We start from the raw sequence: 24157 nt of genomic DNA, 5'->3' as shown, positions 1-24157 counted from the left end.
CAGGCTGCAGGTACCATTGTGAGCTTTAAGTGAAATGTCAATTTTCTTTTTCCCATCTTGTTTCACTTCCTCACAGAAATAAATATGTAGAAATATTTGAGTGGTCTTAAGTGCAATACCTTCTATTTCAGATATGAATAAGGCGTGCTATCATCATCCCATAGTGGGGCACGTAAGTTGATGGCAAACAATACACAATAATTGATGTACTTTTGTTGCATACAGAAATTATGTTTCTCGGTGGAGTCTTTCCGTTCACTGAATTTTTCTTTTGTAGTATGTGTGTGTAATTCAGCGTATCTGTGATGGATAGTTATTTCTCTCTGTTAGTATAAAGCAGGAAAGTATATGCATGGGTGTGTCTTTGTACTAGATGTTTCCAGCCAAGGACAGTCATTTGCGTCACATCCTAATGTGTACTATACTCACCAGCCACCATGTTTCCCAGTGTTGGAAAACGTGCAGCAGTCAGTTTTTCAAAAGAGGGTAATTATAAAAATTGTGAGAGAACAGACAGCCACTCACCATACAGATTATGTGTGGCGCAGTTCACAGGCAAGGAAAAAATGTAACATCAATGTTAGCTTAGTTTTGTTAAAAAAGTGTACTTTGTGAAGAAACACGCACAGCCTCCCTTAGTTGTGCTGCAGGCCTGCCAGTTGAATACCAGTTACATTTCAGATGGGTGTGGAGAATACTGATGAAGCAAGGGGTAGAGAGACCAAGGCATAGTAGTTGGGAGAGAGTAACATGTGTACCTACTGTGCAAGCCATTGTACACACCAATATTAGCACTTTCCCGTCCTATTACATTCATGTACTAAGCAAGAGAACACAACTGTCTGTCTGCCTCTGTATGTGCTCTGATCTCCTTATCCTATTCTCATGACTTCTGTGTGATGTATGTGATGGTATCAGCAGAATAGTCCCACAGGATTCCATGAATATTGGTTCACTAAATTTACCCCATGTCTTTTTTCAGAGATGCCAGTTTATTTTTCCCATATATCTCTGTTACACTTTCATATGGGCTATACAAATTTGTTACGTTTGTAACAGTGCATCCCTGAAATTGTGTAGTGTCTGGTGTCAGAGTTCCATGATAAGGACTCCAAACAATGGAACAGTATGCTAGTATTTATCACGCTACAATTCTGTATGCTGTTTCATTACAGGTGCGCTATACTTTCCCAGATCCCGTCCAACAAATCTAAGTTTTCCACTTGCCATCCCTAATACTAATTTTATATGTTCATCCCATTTCATATAATTTTTGGTTTTGTTACCCATAAATATTTATATGATGTGACATGCTCAAAATGCACACCATTAATCTTGTCAATGGATAAAATAGAGTTCTTTCTCTTTGTTATAAGCACCGTTTTGCATTTATCTACATTTATTCAGAGCTGCCATTCATTCCACCAAGTGGAAAGTGGCCAAGTGTTTCTGCGTTTCCTTATCCATGTAGCAACAGCACTGTCAATAAACAACCTATTTATGTATCCTGAGAACATTACGTGTTCTATTATCTTTCCTTGGGGCACACCCTTCGTTACTTTAATTTCTGTTGCACAATAACCAGCACTGTAACCCTGGGAAATCTGGGGAAAATGCAGGAATTTTTTCATTGGAGAAACATCCAGGAAAAACCCAGACACTTCTTAGAATTCTGGGAATTTACAATTGCTTTAGTTTTCAGTTCAATTTTAGTAATTTTGATTGGTTAGAACTGATAATCTAGCAAAGAATTTTACTTTAGCCTGTCACTGCAGAATAATACTGCAGCAATAAAACATGAATGAGAGAATAACACCAAAATAAAACTTTAGTTACAAAGAAAATGTGCCATTTACAGTGACAAAACCCAGTGCACACACAGCCATCTGCTGACAGCAAAACGTGTCAGAGTATTTACATGTAACAACAGACTGCTCTTGATGAACATGATGTTACAACGGTTTACATCTAACAAAACCAAACAAACACTGTCCGAACAGGCCTTGAAGGTACAACAGTACTGACCAGCTGCCGTGTCATCCTCAGCCTTGAGGCATCACCAAATGTGGAGACAGAGGGACATGTGGTCAGCAGACATCTCTCGTGACCATTGCCAGTTTTCTTGACTGGTGCTGCTAGTTCTCAATCAAGTAGCTCCTCAATTGGCCTCACGAAGGCTGAGTGCGCCCTGCTTGCCACAACAGCACTTGCCAGACCTGGATGGTGACCCACCCAAGTGCTAGCCAAGCCCGACAGCGCCTAACTTTGGTGATCTGACGGGAACTGGTGTTACCAGTGTGGCAAGGCTGTTGGTTTACATTTCTAACAGGTCTCAGGAAAATACTGTGAATTGTGCTTTGAGAAGCATTACTTTCAAAGCAAATTTCCCTGTAGGTAAGATAAATTATGTTCCACATGAGAATGTATGATGAATTTCTGAAATCAAGGAGCATTTGACTCTCATTCAGAACTTAACACTTTGAGGACCAGCTACTCGGCAAAATTTTGGGCCCAGAAGTCCACCCATTTATGCCATTATTTAAAATTTCACTTGCACATTTGTGTTTGATATATCTTAAAGGGTAGTACACAGTAAAATAGACCAACATTTGTGAAAGCTTAGCGTTTCTGGTGGCTGTACTGTATGTATATTAATTTACACCATTAACTTGTGTGTTCGCACCACTTATCACTGATGTTACTATTCATTGACTACATCATGTGTCTTATCCTCCGAGTATCTGCTGCCATTGGCTGCTGAGATCACATGATGTGAGCTATGTTTGGTTGACAAAAGTGTATCATAATCTCGTTTTCAGTGCTTCGGAAGCTGCCGTGCTGTATTTGGTGTAATTCATATTTATGCTTTCATAATATGAAAATTTACAGTGCACATCAAAGAGATGTCCAAAACATGTTTTTTGCTGGGTTTCTTTTCCTAAAGTGCAGGAAAGTTCTATGTCGGTGTATAAAACCTGTACCATACAAAAGATTGATAAGTTTTATGGCTCCTAGGGAAAGTATATTGTCGCTTAACATGGGGGCAAAAGTGTATTTTCACCCAGGAAAATGTGTGTTTTTACCCAGGAAAATGTGTATTTTTAACTGGAAAATTCAGAAAAAATCCGGGATTTTTTTCCCCTTGTTCGCACATACGCCCTGATAATATACTAGGTTCTGTTAGTAAGTTATTCGTGGTGCAAGTCATATATCTATGAAGATACTCTGTATAATGGTATCTTGGTCAGCAATTGACCGCATGGTATCATGCCGAACAGCCTATCTGTTCACCTGAATCTACTGTTTGCAAGCTCTGGTGTATGTATAAAGCAGGCTGTGTTCCACATGAGTAGTTTCTCATGAATGTCAGCTGATCCTTTAAGAAGAGTTTCTTCTCCTAATGAAACATAATAACGTTCGAGCTGAGAATCCTGCAACAGATGAATGTAAGTGATACTGGTCTGCAACTCTGTGCATCAATTGTTTCATCCTTTCTGTAAACAGTTGTGGCATATACTCTTTTCCAGTCATGTTGCTGTTTGCTGTGCAAGAGATTTTTGATGAATTTGAAGAAGAAAAGAGACTTAATCTGCTGTGGATTCCATGTAATATCTAGGTGGAATTTAGTGTGGGCCTCGTGCTTTGAAGAGTCTTAATTTTTTCCAGTACTAGGATGCTTCTATCAATATCTGTCATTTGGGAGTCTGTCTGCTATTCAAACATTACTGCACAAATAATCAGAGAAGTAAGATAGAAATTACTCCCACAGGCACTTTGCTTATTAAGCTGATCTGTTGCAGACTTGAACAACTAAACTACATCTTCCAGAAGACGTTTCACTCGCTTTCTTTATATCCTGAAATGAGAAATATCATTAACAAAATATTTATTGTCCTTCCCACAGCAGTACTCCATCACTCGAGTAACATCCCTGTAAATCCTCGTGACCATTTTCATTCTCCTACCCCTGTTCCTGTCGTCCCCCATTCCTACCTCAACATTAAATAAATTCTTGACACTGAAACTTGTTGTTTCACATTTTTCTTCTTGTGCTATTCTTATCAGCCTCATTCTCTCTGTCTGTGTCTCTTCAACTGTTTACTGACAAGGAAAGGCTCCCATTGGTGGGATCTACCGTGTGAAATCATGTATACGGTGATGTAGGTTAAGGTCCAAAGTTTCACACCGTGCAGCCATTCACCATGGTGGGCCCTCATTTGCAAGTCACTGACAAAAAGAAGGAAATCGGAATTTCGTGTGATGCTCTTCAGCTATAAAAAAGACACATTTAACAGACTGGTTGCGCAGTGTCATGGTTAAGTTACAGACCTCATGTGCAAAAGGTTGTGGGTTCAGATCTTGTCAGCTTATTTGAAATTTGGATTAAATGAATTTTTTTATTCCTAGTCCTTTGTCACATAATTTTAATCAACACAGTAACTTTTTCATATTTTTTCTTCTTGTCATCTTTTTCCACTTGGAAGCTTTGTGCATGGGATTTTCATTATTTTTATGTATTAACTGTGATTTAATTTCTTCCATTTTATTATAATAAATTTTTTTCCATATTATTGCATTAATTAATGATATTTCTCATTTTGCTTTATTTAATTTTATTTATAATCTCTACTTCCATTTAAATCTTCATCTGCATTATTTTGTCCGTGGTGAAATAAGAATTAATGTTTTTAATGTTTTTATGACATGAGCCATCCAAAAAAAAATGTACATCTTGCAATGATACATACATTTTTGACACAGTTCTGCAGTCAGTGCAAATAGGCCTTTTGTTTTACAACTGATAGATCAGCAGTTTCAAATGTTTAAATATTACAACTACATCTACATCCCTACTCCGCAAGCCACCTGAAGGTGTGTGGCAGAGGGTACTTTGGTACCTCTGTTGGTCCTCCCTTCTATTCCAGTCTTCTTTGAAGACTGCTAGATAAATAAAAATAATTAAATTCATATGCACGAAGATCCCAAGTGGGAAAAGAATGATAGGAAGTAAAAATGAGACTAACTGTTAAAGCTAATATATTGACTAAAATGATGTGATAAAGCAGTGGAAGTAAACAAATTATGTTTAATCCAGTTGACTGAATAAAATCATCATCATCATCATTTAAGACTGATTATGCCTTTCATCGTTCAGTCTGGAGCATAGCCCCCTTATAAAATTCCTCCATGATCCCTTATTCAGTGCTAACATTGGTGCCTCTTTTGATGTTAAACCTATTACTTCAAAATCATTCTTAACCGAATCAAGGTACCTTCTCCTTGGTCTGCCCCAACTCCTCCTACCCTCTACTGCTGAACCCATGAGTCTCTTGGGTAACCTTGCTTCTCCCATGCGTGTAACATGACCCCACCATCTAAGCCTGTTCGCCCTGACTGCTACATCTATAGAGTTCATTCCCAGTTTTTCTTTGATTTTCTCATTGTGGACACCCTCCTGCCATTGTTCCCATCTACTAGTACCTGCAATCATCCTAGCTACATTCATATCCGTAACCTCAACCTTGATGATAAGGTAACCTGAATCCACCCAGCTTTTGCTCCAATACAACAAAGTTGGTCGAAAGATTGAACGGTGCACAGATAACTTAGTCTTGGTACTGACTTCCTTCTTGCAGAAGAGAGTAGATCGTAGCTGAGCGCTCACTGCATTAGCTTTGCTACACCTCGCTTCCAGTTCTTTCACTATGTTGCCATCCTGTGAGAATATGCATCCTAAGTACTTGAAACCGTCCACCTGTTCTAACTTTGTTCCTCCTATTTGGCACTCAGTCTGTTTCTATTTCTTTCCCACTGACATTACTTTCGTTTGGAGATGCTAATCTTCACACCATGGTCCTTACATTTCTGATCTAGCTCTGAAATATTACTTTGCAAACTTTCAATCGAATCTGCCATCACAACTAAGTCATCCGGATATGTAAGACTGCTTATTTTGTGTTCACATATCTTAATCTCACCCAGCCAGTCTATTGTTTTCAACATATGATCCATAAATAATATGAACAACAGTGGAGACAGGTTGCAGCCTTGTCTTACCCCTGAAACTACTCTGAACCATGAACTCAATTTACCGTCAACTCTAACTGCTGCCTGACTATCCATGTAAAGCCCTTTAATTGCTTGCAAAAGTTTGCCTCCTATTCCATAATCTCGTAGAACAGACAATAACTTCCTCCTAGGAACCCGGTCATATGCCTTTTCTAGATCTATAAAGCATAGATACAATTCCCTGTTCCACTCATAACACTTCTCCATTATTTGCCGTAAGCTAAAGATCTGGTCCTGACAACCTCTAAGAGGCCTAAACCCACACTGATTTTCATCCAATTGGTCCTCAACTAATACTCGCACTTTCCTTTCAACAATACCTGCGAAGATTTTACCCACAACGCTGATTAAAGAGATACCTCTGTAGTTGTTACAATCTTTTCTTTTTCCATGTTTAAAGATTGGTGTGATTACTGCTTTTGTCCAGTCTGATAGAACCTGTCCCGATTCCTAGGCCATTTCAATTATCCTGTGTAGCCATTTAAGACCTGACATTCCACTGTATTTGATGAGTTCCGCCTTAATTTCATCCACCCCAGCTGCTTTATTGCACTGCAATCTGTTGACCATTTTTTCCACTTCCTCAAATGTGATCCTATTTCCATCATCATTCCTATCCCATTCTACCTCGAAATCTGAAACATTACTGATCGTATTTTCACCTACATTGAGCAACTCTTCAAAATATTCCCTCCATCTGCCCAAGGCATCCACAGGATTAACCAGCAGTTTTCCTGACCTGTCCAAAATACTTGTCATTTCCTTCTTACCTCCCTTTTGAAGACTGCTAATTACACTCCAGAATGGTTTTCCAGCAGCTTGACCCATAGTCTCCAACCTGTTTCCAAAGTCTTCCCACAATTTCTTCTTGGATGCTGCAATTATCTGTTTGGCTTTGTTTCTTTCTTCAACATAACTTTCTCTGTCTACCTGATTTCTAGTATGTAGCCATTTTTGATACGCCTTCTTTTTCCTTTTACAGGCTGCCTTGACTGTGTCATTCCACCAAGCTGTTTGCTTCATCCTGCTTTTACACACTACTGTTCCAAGACATTCTTTAGCCACCTCTAGTACTGTGTCCCTGTACCTTGTCCATTCCTTTTCCAATGACTGTAATTGATTACATTCAACTAACTGGTACCTTTCTGAGATCGCTGTTATGTACTTGTGCCTGATTTCCTTATCCTGAAGTTTCTCCACTCTTATCCTCCTACATATGGTACTGACCTCCTGCACTTTCGGCCTCACAATCCCAATTTCACTGCAGATTAAATAATGATCAGTGTCATCAAAGAACCCCCTGAATACACGTGTGTTCCTCACAGCCTTCCGGAATTCCTGATCTGTTATTATATAGTCAATGACAGATCTGGTTCCCCTGCCTTCCCAAGTATACCGGTGAATGTTCTTATGTTTAAAAAAGGAGTTTGTGATTACTAAGCCCATACTGGCACAGAAATCCAAGAGTTGTTTCCCATTCCTGTTGGCCTCCATATCCTCTCCAAATTTACCCATAACCTTTTCATACCCTTCTGTTCGATTTCCAATCCTGGCGTTAAAATCACCCATGAGCAGGACACTGTCCTTGTCTAACAACTACTTCACTGAGTGCCTCATAAAAACTATCCATCTTATCTTGATCTGTCCCTTCACAATGCGAATATACTGTCACAATCCTAATTTTCTTGCTAGACACTTCAAATCTATCCACATCAGTCGTTCGTTTACATACCAACTACGCTGGGTTCCATTTCTTTCCTGATGTAAAGCCCTACACCCCATTGTGCTATTCCTGCTTTGACTCCTGACAGGTAGACCTTGTATTCTCCCATTTCTTCTTCTTTCTCATCCCTTACCCGAATGTCACTAACAGCTAAAACGTCCAGCCCCATCTTACTTGCAGCCTCTGCCAGCTCCACCTTCTTCCCAAAGTAGCCCCAATTTATATTAATAGCTCCCCATCTCATTACCATTTGTTTGCCAAGTCGTATCTTAGGAGTCCCTGGTTTGTCAGTTAGAGGTGGGACTCCGTCATCTCCAGAGGTACGAGGCATTTTGCTCTGATTGTTTTGCCGCTCTCGCTTCCTCCCCGCCTACGCCACAACGCTCCGGTGGCAACGGAGGAGCCTTCTCCTTCCTTCCAGAGCCAACTCCTTACTTGGAGCTTGTGTACTTGGTCACCGCCACTGAATAAAAATGATGATCAAATTCATTTCGATAAAGATTTTAAAATAAAAGTTTCAAAGCACCTGATGATATTCAAACCCACCACCTTTTGCACATGAGGCCTCTACCTTAATTATTATACTGGGCAACCAGACTGTTAAACATCCGTTTTTTAAAACTCAAGAGCAGAATACAAAATTCTGAAACTTTGTATCATCAATTACTCGCAAACAAGAGCCCTAGGGATGAATGATAGCAGGGTGTAATATCTGGGACTTAAACTTCGTCACCGTATAGATGCTTTCAAAAAGTCAATCCCACCACTGGGGACCTCTCCTTGTAAGTGGTATTCTTCTCTCTCAAACTTACTTTTTGTAAGCATGTCTATTAGTGTCGAAAGTATTAATGTACAGAGCCACAACTTTTTTGAGCACCTGTTTGCTGCAAAAGTTTTTCCTGTATGGTGAGTAGTTGCGAGCTGTAACCCCATATTCTGTTTTTGATTCAGAAGTGTTCAGCCTTGTTTAAATATGATGCACAGATACCGTAGTTACTTCATAACTCTTATGGTAAGTTGGGATAATTCAGCGTAATAATAAATGACATATGAAGCACATCGTAGCGCAAGTGTATACACAGTTTATAAAGAATGAATTGGTGTTACTCATTATTCTGGAAGAATAGTTTTGTGGGACATTCACTGCCTTTCTTTATCTTAACTCATTGGAACAGAATTGCATGTCTTCTATCCACAATTTTTATGGCTTTCTTCTGATATATATGAAATGTTTATTTTTATTTTCTTGTAAGCATTTATTTTATGTATTGTATTGTATTGCACTTCACATTATTAGCCAATATGCCGAATGTGTGTTTACTGCACGCTGTGGTGTCCTCTGCATGATATGCAAGCTCACCAGACAAAAGGTTACTCACGTCTCTCCTAAAAGTGCAAGTCAGTTCCCTAAGCACAGATAATAGGTGTGCTTCCCTGTGACATGGAATGTACTGAGTAGGAGACATTGATGTCCACTTTCCTGGCACATCTGTCCATATATTTTGACTAAAATTCATGAATAGTCTCCCACAGCTTTGGCACATTGCTCTGGGCAATGTAAAATATTTTCAGTAGAGTTCAAATGTGGAAACTTTGCATGGCACTCCGGATGTGGTCTTGCTACTGACAAGGGAACCTCCCCATCGCACCCCCCTCAGATTTAGTTATAAGTTGGCACAGTGGATAGGCCTTGAAAAACTGAACACACATCAATCGAGAAAACAGGAAGAAGTTGTGTGGAACTATGAAAAAATAAGCAAAATATACAAAAAGAGTAGTCCATATGCAATATAGGCAATATTAAGGAGAGCGTAGGCACAGTAGCGCAGTGGTCTCATGGTTAGCGTGAGCAGCTTCGGAACGAGTGGTCCTCGGTTCAAGTTTTCCCTCGAGTGAAAAATTTTATTTCTTTATTTTCGCAAAGTTATGATCTGTCGTTCGTTCATTGACGTCACTGTTCACTGTAATAAGTTTAGTGTCTGTGTTTTGCGACCGCACGGCAAAACCGCGCGATTAGTAGACGAAAGGATGTGCCTCTCCAATGGGAACCGAAAACATTTGATCGCAAGGTCATAGGTCAACCGATTCCTCCACAGAAAAACACGTCTGATGTATTGTATACGACACTGATGACGGCATGTGTGTCACATGACAGGAATTTGTTGTCGACCCACCTAACTTGTACACTTGGCGAATGGGTAAAAAGATTCTTCTACCTTGCCCGATTTAGGTTTTCTTGTGGATGTGATAATCACTCCCAAAACACTGATGAAAACATAATAGTTTGTCACATAAACTGAAAATAAAAAATTAAACTTTTCACTCGAGGGAAGACTTGAACCAAGGACCTCTCGTTCCGCAGCTACTCACACTAACCACGGGACCACGACGCTCCTGTGTTTGTCTTATCCTTGATGTTGCTTATCTTGCACATGGACTACTCAGTTTATATATTTTGCTCATTTTTTGATAGTTCCACACAACTTCTTCCTGTTTTCTCGATTGATGTGTGTACAGGTTTTCAAGGCCCATCCACTGTGCCAACTTATAACTAAATCTGAGGGGGGTGCGATGGGGAGGTTCGCTTGTGAGCACCCTTCACCATAAAGTCACAATTTTATCCTGGTGGAAGATAGACCCAGAAATGGTAGAATCTCAGACAGCATTCACCAGCAACTCAGTGTGGCATTTTTGACTCACGGCATCTTGACCAAAGAGCTCATTTCTGCGTAACTAAAACGTGTAGAATATCATAAAATGTCCATAGGTTTGCACCACTAGTCGGATGCAATTCCTCCAGAAGGCTTATCATGTGGTAAATGTGGTGTCACACATAATTTGTGTGTGAACAGAAATATGACTGATTTCTTCGAATAACAAGTATTCAGCCTCCTACACCCAATTGTTGTTGTACTTTAGGTCATGTTGATATCGCAACTTTGTGGGCAAGTTAAAGCAAGAGTCTCTTACTTGTAATTTCACTCCAAATATCCATCTTACATAATATGAGCTTGTCTGTTAATTTGGAAACCGATAAACAAATCCTGTTGTTAATGTCCTCCACAATTCCTACTTGCAGTAAAGGACACTTTTAGACACAAACTGTAAATCACTGGTGATCCCTTCTTCTTTGTGTGTGTGTGTGTGTGTGTGTGTGTGTGTGTGTGTGTGCGCGCGCGCGCGCGCGCGCGCGCGCGCGCGCGCGCGCGCGCGCGCGCGCGCTTGTGCTTGTTTGTTTGCCACTTTGGTGAACTGAGAGGACAGTTGATTGTAATGTACCCATGAAATCCTCCATTTTCTTCATTAACTAACTTTCGGTATGCCCAATATCAGTTGTTCCCTTTTGCCTCTGTTCCATCAGTATTGCATCCCACTTTACAGTGCCATTAGCTTTGACTTGCCAGGTAACTATTATTTTCTCTGGGAACTTATTTAGAGTCAAATAAAAAAAAAAAAGCACACTGTTACATTGGTATTGCATTCCATGTTAAAGAGCAAAGTTGCTGTTAGCTTTACATGCTTTGTGACTAATATTTTGTCTGGGAGCTTATTTAGATTCAAACAAAGAAGTACACAGACCGTGTTGGAATGTTGCAGATATGTAGTTATGACATACTTCATCAGCTTCTGACCCCTCTTAACACACTCCAGTTATGGCCTGTGGGGTATATGGGTGGTGTAAGCCGACTTGATTGCTCGGTTTCATTGGGCGACAGTTTGATAGTTGCTGTCCTTTTTATAATTCAGGAAACATTGATTCTTTCAAAATATCATTAATCTGAAGAGAAGTGTAATGTACAGATATCAAGTTAAAAGGTCCCTAAACTTACTTCAGTAAATAGTTTATGGTGTTCTCCTTTATGTACCAGGAAACAGTACTCAGAATTGTGTTAAACGTCTGCCAGTGCAGAGTCACCGGAAGATGCTAAACAGAATTCTCCAATGCCTATTTTAAACATGATCCTCATATATCCACATCTCACAGTTCAGCAAATGCTGTGGAAATATATGACAACAACCATAGCAAAGGAACCATTTCCAGAGTATCATTTACATGTTATGTTTTTTAAACACATCAAGCACATTGTTTATAGTCTTTAAATTGTATGTTTCTCTCAAGTGATGTAAATATGTGATCTGCGTATCAGATTTTAACGACTGTAACACGCCAATATCAAAATGTGAACACTGACAATAGTACTGCTTATTGTTGTGTTCATGAGGTATTCTGTTTCTCTGCAGGTTTCACCAGTCCACAGAGCGGATGCCGACTCGCCATTTGAAGTGTCTGCTGATAAGAGAGAGAATATGGCACAGCGAAGTGGCAGGAAGAGTAGGGGGAGGAGGGGTGGCCGAGGGAGATCGGGGGGAGGAGGAACGGGAACAGGAACAACACCAAAACCTCTTGCAGAGCAGAATCCTGTGATTGCTGGTCGGAGTGCAAAAACATAGATAGGCTTTGGTGCCAATGAAGATATTTATTATCTCAAAAAGTTTTTGATGATGTCTTCAGGTGAATATGAACTGTCAAGAAGTACAACTTCTTAATTTGTCCTTTTCTGATGAGATTTCAGTATTTGAATATGTGATCTAGTGTTTGCTTTCAGGTTGAAAAAGGATGTCATACACCTTTTTGTAATGACAAAAATACATTAATTTGTTGTATTTTAACATCCTCATTGATACAATCCCACATACAGGGTGCGCAAGAGTCACTGGACACTGGGTACAAATTTAAACAAAATATTCAATTTATGTCTTATTACAAATACAAATAATACTAAACAATTATTTTTTATGTTTGAATTGTTTTCCGTCTTCATTAATACATATTTGTAGTCTTTTTGGAACACCATTACATGCTCTATTGCATAGTGTGGTCTCACTACCCAAATCATGAAATGTGTTGTGTATGTAGCTGTTAGTTCAGCAATGGTCTAAGGCTTTTGAGAATAAACAGAGTTTTTGTGACACCCCATAGGAAAAAATCCATGGAAATGATAGCTGGTGAACATAGAGGAATGTCAATATCTCCCCTTTGACCAATCGCTTTTCTTCAGAAATTTTCATATAAGTAATCACATACTGCAATGGCATAATGTGGGGGGGGAAACACTGTGGTGAAAGAAAATTTCTTGAAAGTTTTCAGCACACATCATTAGTTCTGGTACCATGTAATTCCGAAGCAAATTCAAATAATTATTTGCTGTTGCTGTTCCTCGAGAAAGATATGGTTCAAGTGCACCAGATGACGATATTGCCCCCCCCCCCCCCCCCCCCCCCGCCTCCCTGTCCCCCCCACCCCTCCCTGTCCCCACCCCAAACACTCACACCAGATTGATTTAGTAGTTGGTGTAACAAAAGATTTTGATTGTCAGTATACCAATGGTGGTCAGTCATTAAGAACTGCAGTAGTGCCATTTTTATAAAATGTTTTTAAAGCAAAAATTCTTTCTTCTTTCATTAACGTTGTGACACTTTGGAAAACTACAGCTGTAAACACATCTCATGGATCATGCTTTCAACAATTCACTAGTTTGATTATTGTGTTTGTTTTGTTTGTCATTGCACTATGTTTGTCATTGCATTGTATTCCACCTTGACAAGGTGTAATTATCATCATTTTGGTAATAGCGGGTTAAAACTTTTTAGTGTGCTTCGTCTTGCTGTTACTTTTGTTTTCTTTTAACCAGCTGTCCAGTGACTTGTGTGCCACCCTGTACTCATGATATTTCAGCATGGCTATGTTTGATACTAGGTATCACTTTTGTAGTTAAAGAAACATGGAAAACAAAAAATGTATTGTTTAGCTAGCACAAGGATGAAAATTATGAATGCCGGCCACGGTGGTCTAGTGGTTCTAGGCGCGCAGTCCGGAACTGCGGGACTGCTACGGTCGCAGGTTCAAATCCTGCCTCGGGCATGGATGTGTGTGATGTCCTTAGGTTAGCTAGGTTTAAGTAGTTCTAAGTTCTAGGGGACTGATGACCACAGAAGTTAAGTCCCATAGTGCTCAGAGCCATTTGAACCATTTGAAAATTACGAATAGGTTGTTAGCTTGAGTACTGCTCACTACTAGTAATGATGTTAATTCAAAGTAGTGAATCCTAAATATGTCTCAGAATTAATATGAAACTTCAGATGTTTTACTTTCATGCACAGTTTTTAATACATTAGTGTTCTTTGTTGTGGTATATTATATAGAATCTTTTTATGCAATTTGAAATCCGTAATTTTCATACTGAATAGTTTTTTAAAACTCTGCATGTCCATGTGACTCATGTAGAGTGTACCGATACTAGCACGAAAGAAAACGTGACCTTGTGTGATTTATGTTGTAGCAGGCATACACAGGGTATTGGTCACACAGCACTCAGAACAGTTGTGGCGGAGGGGGAGGGGGGGGGGGGGGGGGGCAGCCTTTGCTCTGAGCACCAGTAGCATCAGCATTGTTGAATAAGTGCACCTTTTGTTTCGTGACCTCGTCATGACACGTGATGAGTGATTCAGTCAAACAATGTTGGACAATCAAGTTCTGCACAAAACTGAATAAAAAGCCTTCCGAGAATCACACAATGTTAAAGCAAGCCTACAGGGAGTCTGCGATGAGTTATGTGCAAGTTACGAGGTGGGTGAAGAAGTTTGGGGATGGCCATGAAGGGTTGAACTCTGTAGGAGCATCAACAAGCAGAAATGAAGCGAATGTGTATTGTGTTCGTGAATTGTTGAATAATTCTGTCCACCAATTGAGTGTTCAGTTTTTTGCTGACACTCGACAGTCTGAACATTCCAAAAAGTTCCATGTTCAACATTGGTACAGAGGAGTTACACATGAGAAAGGTGTGCACCAAGCTGGTCCCTAAAATTCTGTTGGGCGAATAAAAGGCCAGTCAACTGTTGGTCGCAAATGAACTGTTGGAACGTGTGGACATTGAACCGGATTATTTGGACAGTGTTATTACTGGTGGTGAGACATGGACTTTTGTGTACAACACAGAAACAAAGCACCAAAGTTTCGAATGGGGTACCTCAACACCCACTAAACCCAAGAAGGTGACGATGAACAAATCCAAGGTGAAAACGATGCTAACTGTCTTCTTTGACTGCAAGGGTGTGGTGCACGAAGGGTTTGTACCCCAAGGACAGACCGTTAGGTCTCTTTACTACATCGATGTTCTGAAAAGATTAAGAAAAAGGGTCCTATCAGTGTGAAAAGATGTTGCCACTGTCTGGCTGCTGCATCACCACAACATGCCCAGCCACACGTCTGCATGTCCGTGAGTACCTGTCCAAGAACAACTTGGCAATGCTGCTGCAGTCACCCTACAGTCCCGAACTCTCTCCGCTGGAGTTCTTCCTGTTCCCCAGGATTAAAACTGCGCTCAAAGGATGCTGAGAACATTGAGGACATTCAAAAGGCTGTGACAATGCTCTTAAATGAGGTACTGGTTGAGGGCTTTCAGGGGGCTTACCAATCATGGGTGAAATACTGGAAAAAATATATAGATGCTAATGGTAACTACTTTGAAGAATTTTAAAGCTTTGTTCATATATCACCAAAAATATATATAAAAAAAATTCGTGACTGTTTGTTCACATCTCATGTTTTTTCAATGCAGAGAAGGGTGGTGGACAGACTGTAGGCTGTGCAGGTGAAAATGTTTTTGTTAAAATCATAAAAACAGATCATGTGCTAATAGTAACTGAGTGCTATGGAGCATATTCAGTTTGAAAATTACAGCTGCTGTCGCACTGCAGTTAAAAGATCTTCATTGGAATTTGGAAGAAAGCAAGACTATGTTACAATGTGCTGCCACTGATGAGGCCGTTAGAGACTGTGCACAAGCTCAGGTTTTAGGAAGGAAATAGGTAGTGCTCTTTAAAAGGAACTGTCCCAGCATCCACATTAAATTATTGATAGGGAGCTCATAAAAAACCAAAATCTGGTTGGCTGGTTGGGGACTTCTATCAGTGTCCTCCAAAATGCAAATCAGATGTGTTACCACTGTTTCAGCTCACGCGGCTTCGACTATGAAGATATGGCAGCCACCTCAGCTAAGTAGTGTAGATAAGAGAAAAAGGTAATGCGTGTACTTAATTTTTTATGTAGCTGATTTGCAGAACAAACTGTACACCCTCTTGGGGGTGCAGTCTTACCAGGGGGACAGGAGAAGGTAATTATTGCAGCCCCAGATGCGCATCAGAAGGGAAGGAATGTGCAGAGGTAAATAAGACCAAGCCATTTAATGTCTGCTTGAGGCAGTGGCTTGGAACAGTGGCAGTGGCAGTGGCAGTGACTGCAGCTCAGACTCCCTCAATCTCAAGATAGGTGAACCTGTGGCACGGTTTAATCAACGGCAGTGACAGTTGGATCTATTCTGACTTGAGTTGGTTGTTTGTTGTTGCATCAGTGAAAACGTGATAGACAAAAAAGGTGATCTGTCTGTAAAATTCAAGTAGTAAAATTTCTTGCATATTCTATCCCTGAAAGAATTCATTGCAGTTGGATTTGACAATATCAATGGAACTTGAAATCTAAGGATAACATATTTTAATTTTCTGTAACAATTCAAATCTTGAAATGTGAGTACAATTGTGAAGTAACCCTGTGGGACTATGATTGATGACTCAGGACTGGGGCGGTGGTAGTGTTACAGAGGTAGCCAAAGTTGGTTTCGGAGGCAGTTTCAAGGGGTACAAGCAACTGAAACACCCATACGACAGGGACTAGATTATATTTTGAAAATAATCAACACATGTTAACAGTTTTTTTTTTTACTGATAAAGGAAGTCAATGTGTGGTGACAGTGTCTCAACATAGCAAAATAATGTGAACATATGACAGAACTATTCAATGATTAAGGTGGATAATAAAATATAGAGGATTAAGTAGTAAAGCAAAATGGAGCTGAAAAGGGCATACTAGTTAATTTTGAGATAACAATGAGCGCATAATGTGTAATGTACAAGAGTAATGTATACTATGCATTAGTAGCACCTAAGCTAGACGTAGGGAGCCAAGTTATAACCATAGAGAGTCACACTAAAACACAGAGTGACATGCAATGAAAAAAAGATGCCAGATTTATGGCTGGCATTGTATGATGAAGGCCAATTGCCCTCAACAGACAAGCTATTATTCATAGTGAATAGATCAGTGGGGGAGAATTTCTGTCCAGGAAGTGGTAATATCAGACTAACACGCTTAAAAACCTGTCACAGGGTCAACTTTACAACAGTGACATATATGCAACACTTAAACAAAATTTTTAGCTAATCAGGGCCTGATTAGACAAAAATGCACAACAGAATCATCAGTACGGATATAAACTAGAATGACATATGAAATTCTGACAGACTCTTCCACCTAAGACTCAAGGAAAAAAAAAAAAATGTTTTCATCCATAGACTAAATTGGGGCAGAACATAAATTATAGTGATCAGAATGCATTGGTTGCTGTGTAATAGTTTTACTTGGTATTGCCTTTTATACCAACAGATTCTTTGAGTTGAGCTAGATACACAACAAGAGATAGTATATTGCTACTTTTATACTTGGTTAAGTGATCAAAATAAACTCTCTGTCTCACTGAGAGATAGTATATTGCTACTTTTATGCTTGGTTAAGTGATCAAAATAAACTCTCTGTCTCACCGAGGTGCCACACTGGGCTCCCATTCAGGAGGATGGTGATTCAAACCCACATCTCTCCATCCAGGTTTAGGTTTTCTGTGATTTTCCTAAATTGCTCCAAGCAATGCCAGGGATGGTTCCTTTCAAAGGGCATGCCCAACATCATTCCCCATGCTTGTACTCCATCTCTAATGACCTTGATGTTGATGGTACATTAAACCCAATTTTCCTTCCTTTTCCTCTTTCTCTGTCATGTCTGCATTGTTCTACGGAACACTCTTCCAAATAAACATCAATTTTTAGCCAGGTGCGTCACTGTGCTGGAATTTATCCCAGGTGGTAACTTCTTGATCTCAGAAGGGGAATGCATTTTGTATCAATAAGCAGCCTCATAGGGAGTTAAACCTGTCGTAGGATGAAATCACGTATGGCAATAGACGATTCCTGTCAAAAAGTGAGCTGTTCACATAATATGTCATTTCCGTTACTCTTAGGGTGAAACAGCATAGTTACCTGCTTCTTTATTTTAAGTAGTTGACATACCTGTACAATAAAATTGGAATAAAGCTTGTTCTTCGATCTGTTATAATGGTCTCAGGGCTTCCAAATGGTAATATTGAATGAGTGATGAATGCTTTAGTAACTGTCCCAGTGGTCATGCCATCAGTTGGTATCCTAATAATACAACGAGAGAAATGGTCAGTGATCAATAAAACATATATGTTATTTTTGGCTATTGTGGGAAATGGTCTAATATTGAGCGTTATGATTTCTGTAGGTTCTGCTGTGTCAAGTAAAGTTTGAAGGGGTATATTTAGTTTTTGTCCTCGTGCTCCCTTAAGCCATTGCCACACAGATCATGCTTTCGAACATGGAACGTTGAGCATGCCTAGTTTCTGACGTCATAGTGTGGAATAGCACGTTTGGCAGTCTTTCTAAACATGCAGAGCAATATCTAGAATGTCAGATATTTTGAACATGTGTTTGAATGTTGACCAGGGACATAGCAGGAAGCCACTTACATTACATGCACACCATCTCCCTTCCTTACAGAGCAAGAGGAGCCATATTGGCTGTCAGTTGAAGCCCATATGTATGTACGCAGTTTCTGAGTGCCAGCAAAGGGGGTGTATTTCAAAAACCTGTTGTTAATTGTATGATTCGGCATCATATTTATGGTTAAAGAATTATTGTAACTTGCATATTACGAGAGTATGCTGTTTGAAGGCAACAGCACGTTGAGGATCCACCAAAAAGTATTGTCCTTGGTACAGTTTCTTATAATTAAATTTCAGTTGGTAACATAGCTATAGTTAACGCTTTCAGGAGATGTAACATAGTAAGTATAGTCATTAACAACTTGTGGTCAGTCTAGTACAGTGAGTAGCATCACATATTCGTAAGTGAAAGTGAGAAGTGCTAATGGTTTGTGTCTAACTTCATACATGGTTTTTTTTTTCCCGCTGTCTTCGCGTTTTAATAGGTTTTGATACCATCTTATTAGTTTAATTTAAGTACATAGTATAATACTTGATGTTATGTGAATATAAGCCCACTCTTTTTTGAGGAGTGAGTTTGTTCGATTGACTTAATCTACAGGAGAGCTAGCACTACTTCTTGTTTTAAGTTTTGTATTTCATATGTTGTAAAGATTCTGATACTGAATAGGAAATGTGATCAAATAAGAATGATCCTAGGGTTTTACTAAAAAGTGTGGAGAGCTATTGTAAAGTTGTATCACACTGTTTGTAATGGAACTTTTATAAGCAGATGACCTTATTGAGTGGACGTGGTACTTTCTTTTTTGCTGCTATATAACATGTTCACAGTTTTTATGCATACTACAGGAAGAACAATATGACTAGCATATGGACATGGGAAGAAACGTATGTTTTAATAGATTTAATATAGGAATTTTACACCCATCCATTTTGTAAACAATGTGATTTGTCATACAGACAACAATTGCCGCAGGGGCATGTGATCACATGTACCCTGCTTGGGGCTCATGTACCGTATGCACAAGCCACACTGTTTCTGAGTATTGAGCAGCACATTGAACTCGGCACGCTCAGCGTTGTTGTTCTAAATCACGGTTGGTGTGCTGATGGCTTTAGTGCAAGGAAGTCAATTATAAATGTAATTTTGTACATCTCTCATTCATTGTTGCCTGCAATGCATGCTTGCATAGCACTTTTTCCATTATACATTCCTGTATCCTATCGTGACATTGTAGCTGTTTGCGCTTTTGGATAGTCTTTCTTACTACTATCCGTTCGTCAAGAGGTGTTTCCTTATATAAAACATCTCTATTGTAATAAAATCTGGAAAGTAGCCAATTTCTTACACTCAGCATCAGTTTCTGGTGCCTTTTTTATTCCTCAATAAGCATGTCGTTTACTTGCAGGATCTTAATCGACATGCTGAAGAAAACTGCATTCTGATTTGACGTCTCAGGTTTGTGTCTGACTATATAGTCATATTCAGTGAGTTTTAAGGTCCACTTAACCAGTCTACTGCTGGAATCCTACAAACTCAATACCCATCGTAAAGCCACATGATCGATAATTACTATGAACTGTTTCAGATATAGGTAACACTGAAAGTAATGAGTGCCGAAAGTTCTTTTTCTGTAGTTCTGTAGTTGTACTCATCATGACCCATCAGATGCGATGCATGAACAATTGCTTTTTTCTTCACTTCTTGTATTTGACTCAAAATGTAGCCAACAGCGACGTTGTTAGTGTAATGTCTGAGACACTGGCAGCAGGGATCACAGTCAAGCCAGCCAATGCCCTGACAGCTCAGAAGCGTCAGCAGACATGGCTTTCACAGTTGTGCTTCCGCATGACGGATGTGACACAGACTCCAGTTGCATGATCAACCGACCTACCGATTACACCATGCCGCACCAGGCCATTGATCCCGCTTCAGATGTTTCAACATGGCCTCGTGCAAGAGATCTTCCTCAGCTGTCAGCATGTGGAAATGGGATTTAAATATTCAGGACCAGCCCATCAGCAGGTAGTCACATCTGGACCATTTGATGATGCACAGTCTTTGTCAGTCATCACCGCATCTGTGTCATTGCCTGTGCTGGGCTGCGAATCAACAACTGCTGCTTGAGTGCCCAACCTGGGCCAACGGACTTCACCTTGCTGTTGCGCCACCACCCACCCACCAACAGCCACTAACCACCAGTCTACCATGCTAGACAGGCAACTGCTATCTTCTAAGGGGAATGCTTGCATTGGCATACTATGTTGGTGTCAGAATATCTGTTGGAGCTGGAAATGGTTGTTCAATGGAGTCTTGAAGAGAAAAAAGTGCAGCAGTGGCATTCAGTGCAAATTTTCAAGTAAGTTCCAGTGATTGTCTCATTGTGTTTGTTCTTTACTTTTCTGTTTGGGTATACTGCACACTTGTGGTGATGTTTGTTCTTTACTTTTCTGTTTGGGTATCCTGTACACTTGTGGTGATAGTGACAAATGAAATGGCTATTCCTGAGAAAGCAACAACCCAGGAGAGAATTCAGCATCTATTAAATGAAGTAGCTAAGGTTATAGCTGACAATGTTGTTTTGTGCAGAGAATTGAATTGTTTGAAGGGTGAAAGAAGAGAAGGGTCATCTTTGGGCATATGTGCACTTATCCTTGATGCTGGTATAGCCTCATTGATAGCTCCATTTTCTGGTAAATATGGTGGAGATACTTTTGTATTCATAGATAATTTGCACATGGCCATGAAATTAGGAAGTTGGAGTGACAAACATCTCATTTAAAATTGATAGGGGATACTAGGACATACATGATGTGCAATAAGAAACTCCAGGAAGCTCAGTCCTTCATAGACTTTTAGGAAGGGTTAGTGGATCATTACAGGAAGAATACCTCGCAGCATTATTATGAACAACTTAATAGCGTAGTGCAGAATTAAGGGGAATCAGTAGAGGGTTTTGTGGACCACATCAGGCAAGTCACTGTCAGTACACATGAATTAAGAATGATGATCATGCCAATAAAACCATTTTGCAGAGGCAGATCAACTGGCAGTTGATGCATTTTTGCGGGCCCTGCTGCCCTAAATATCATGGAAAATACGCATGGAGTTGCCGAGAACCCTGGATGGGGCAGTGGCAACTGCAATATCTTAGGATGAAATTGATTCTGTAACTAGACTAAGGCTAGTGTTTAATGCAGAGATTGTATGTTGTGGGTGTGGTGCTCCAAGCCACATTCAATGTTTCTGTATAAATTCAGAATTTCAGAAGCGCAGGCAAGTGAGGCACGCTGCTCAAAAGAATACACTGTTGCATAGGTGGTGGAATCACCATAACACTTGTGCCCCTGTTCACCTATGGGATACCCCATTTGCAAAATCAGTCTCAGACATTTGTCTGTTCATCTATGTAAAGGAATGGTCACATAAGTTGTTGTTGGATACAGGATCATAGGTACCTGTAGCTAGCCAGAGTATATTGAGTACAGTGAATTTGACCTCATCACACTGTTGGCTAAGTGGTGTGGGTGGTAAAAGTGTGAATTCTCTCGGTTCCAAACTATTGAGTTTTGTGTGGGAGGGAGAGACTTCCGAATTTGTGTGGAAGTTCTGCCTTCCATGGGCGTTTGCTACGATGTCACTCTGGGTCTGGATTTCCTGAGTAAACATCTTGCCATAATTGTTCTGCAGCAGCACATGATAGAGCTGGATGAGACATTGTTCGGTCTCAGTTTTACAGCTGAAAGAGCTGATCTGGTGTGAGACCAAAAGTTACAGGAAGGCTGATCCGGATGAACATAGAAGCTGATCTGGTTAATACTGTATGTGTTTTAGAGCCCTTGCCAGAGAACAAGACACTGGATTGGGTGCAGTGCTTTGTACGGCACAGTTTGTCGTATGTGCAAGAGTTAGATGGTAGGTGGATAGTGCCCTTCAGTATATATAATTTTGGTTCAGAAACGGTGAGGCTAGCAAAAGGAAATCTGGTAGCTAATTTAGAGGTTTTAGAAGATGAAATAGAAATAGATTTCAATGCAGAATACCAGAAGCTGGGACAATCTGCCGATTCAACTGCACTGAGGGGAAAAGTGTCGCATCTGAAAGGACATGGTATAGGTACGGAAGAGCTGTTAGAAGAACATGGGGGATTTTTTAATCTGCCAGGGCCCCATTCCTTGCCCAAGGAATGAAATTATTTCACTGCTAATAGAACTAAAAGCAAGATGAAGTAAAATGTGTGCAAATGAGAAAATACGGACTCTGTGGTTGAGAGAAAATGTAAATAGTGCAAAGTTATACTATTAGTAGAATTGGAAATTTGAAATTTAAAAAAAAAGTGTGAATAAACTATTGTGTGTGTATGTTCTGTGTGTGTGTGTGTGTGTGTGTGTGTGTGTGTGTGTGTGTGTGTGTGTGTGTGTGCCAGTAAAATTCAAGGGCAAATTTTCTTCCCAGGAGGGGAGATATTGTAACGGACGAAACTATTGGGCACTCGAAGCAGAAATCAAAGCCCAGAACTGCAATAAGCGTCAAAATCAGGTCATAAGCCATGGACATCGGCCACAGCTGATCATCACCCATGCTTGATCAGCATTCCTCAACAGTAATAAGACTTCCATGATCACAGTTCAGGGCGTCAATAGCCTGGGGCCAGCTTTTGAAATGTCACTCTGGCTTGAGTGACTTTTGCGTCACCGATGTGCACCACCTACTATGACAGGCCTTGATCATTGCCTTGTTCCAGATAGTCCGCAGTGGCCCACAAATCCAGTGCTGGAAACTACCATTTAAATGATGGCCCAGTTGAATACATCTTGTTTGACTAGCAGGGCCATGCATGGTGCCTGTTGTGTAACAGTTGTTGCTACGAGTCTACTGACACAACCTTCAAGTCTTTCCTGTACCTCTGCTGCCACCGGGACATGACTGACGGACCTCTGCCAGACTGCCCAGCCTGGATAGCCAACACCATGCAACCTGTCTGCCCCTTCTTTTGGCTGTTGGTCCAGTCTTTGAATCTGGGAAAAGTCGTCACTACCCTACCGGGAATACCACAGCGTGCTGTGGAGACAGAAGACGCTGCTGGCTGGCCTAGTTCTGCACCGCAACCACTGTATGCCCATGTAGCACCTGCGTCACCACCGTTGAGTCAGTGCACCATATTTATGCTCCACTGTGTAAACAGCTTATCCGTATGTGCCACTCAGTGACAGAATATTACATGAGGATGGAAACACACTTGAATGACTGTAGTAGCTGGGTGGAATAATTAAAGACTTGTTTATGTTTGTTGAGGAATCTTGTTATTGACTGAATAAAGGACTGTGTGAGATCACTGCTGAGTTGTATGAAGCTTTCCCACACATTTCAGCTGTCTCCCAAACCATCTACAGACCTTAACACACTCGCAGGAAAGGTGCGAACCCATCCTGATATCTAAGATCTGCTCATGGTTAAATCTGGTTTCTCCACAGATGTCCCTGATCCACTACATTTTGGTGCTCAGCATGGGCTTATTCTGTATGTACCTGTTATACTAGCATCAAACGACAATTTGAAAAGAAGCACTAAATCTGTGTAAAGCAAAACAGGTGAACTTCTAATAATTCCTTTCAATTTTAACATGGCATACTATCACAGTCTGCTGACCAGACAATTTTAGTAACTGTTTGAGAAGTTTTGTGGTAGCTGCATAGTTCTCCACAAAGTGTCATTAGTAATTTGTTAACCCGA

At 40.2% G+C, this 24157-nt stretch overlaps 1 protein-coding gene across 2 annotated transcripts in view; it reads left to right on the top strand.

Moving 5' to 3' along the window:
- Positions 1 to 12457, top strand: part of LOC124788460 (GTP-binding protein 1) — a 152928-nt gene extending 140471 nt beyond the window's left edge. For both annotated transcript variants that reach the window (XM_047255734.1, XM_047255739.1), the window contains exon 13: positions 12035 to 12457. In XM_047255734.1, the coding sequence (XP_047111690.1) occupies positions 12035 to 12244 (210 nt within the window). In that variant the 3' untranslated portion in view covers positions 12245 to 12457. The remainder of the gene's footprint in view (positions 1 to 12034) is intronic.
- The last annotated feature ends 11700 nt before the right edge of the window (positions 12458 to 24157 follow it).

Source organism: Schistocerca piceifrons, chromosome 1, assembly GCF_021461385.2.
Source record: "Schistocerca piceifrons isolate TAMUIC-IGC-003096 chromosome 1, iqSchPice1.1, whole genome shotgun sequence".
In the NCBI taxonomy this organism is placed as follows: Eukaryota; Metazoa; Arthropoda; class Insecta; order Orthoptera; family Acrididae; genus Schistocerca; species Schistocerca piceifrons.
Note: the sequence above shows the minus strand (reverse complement) of the source record. Positions and strands in the feature narration are given on the sequence as shown.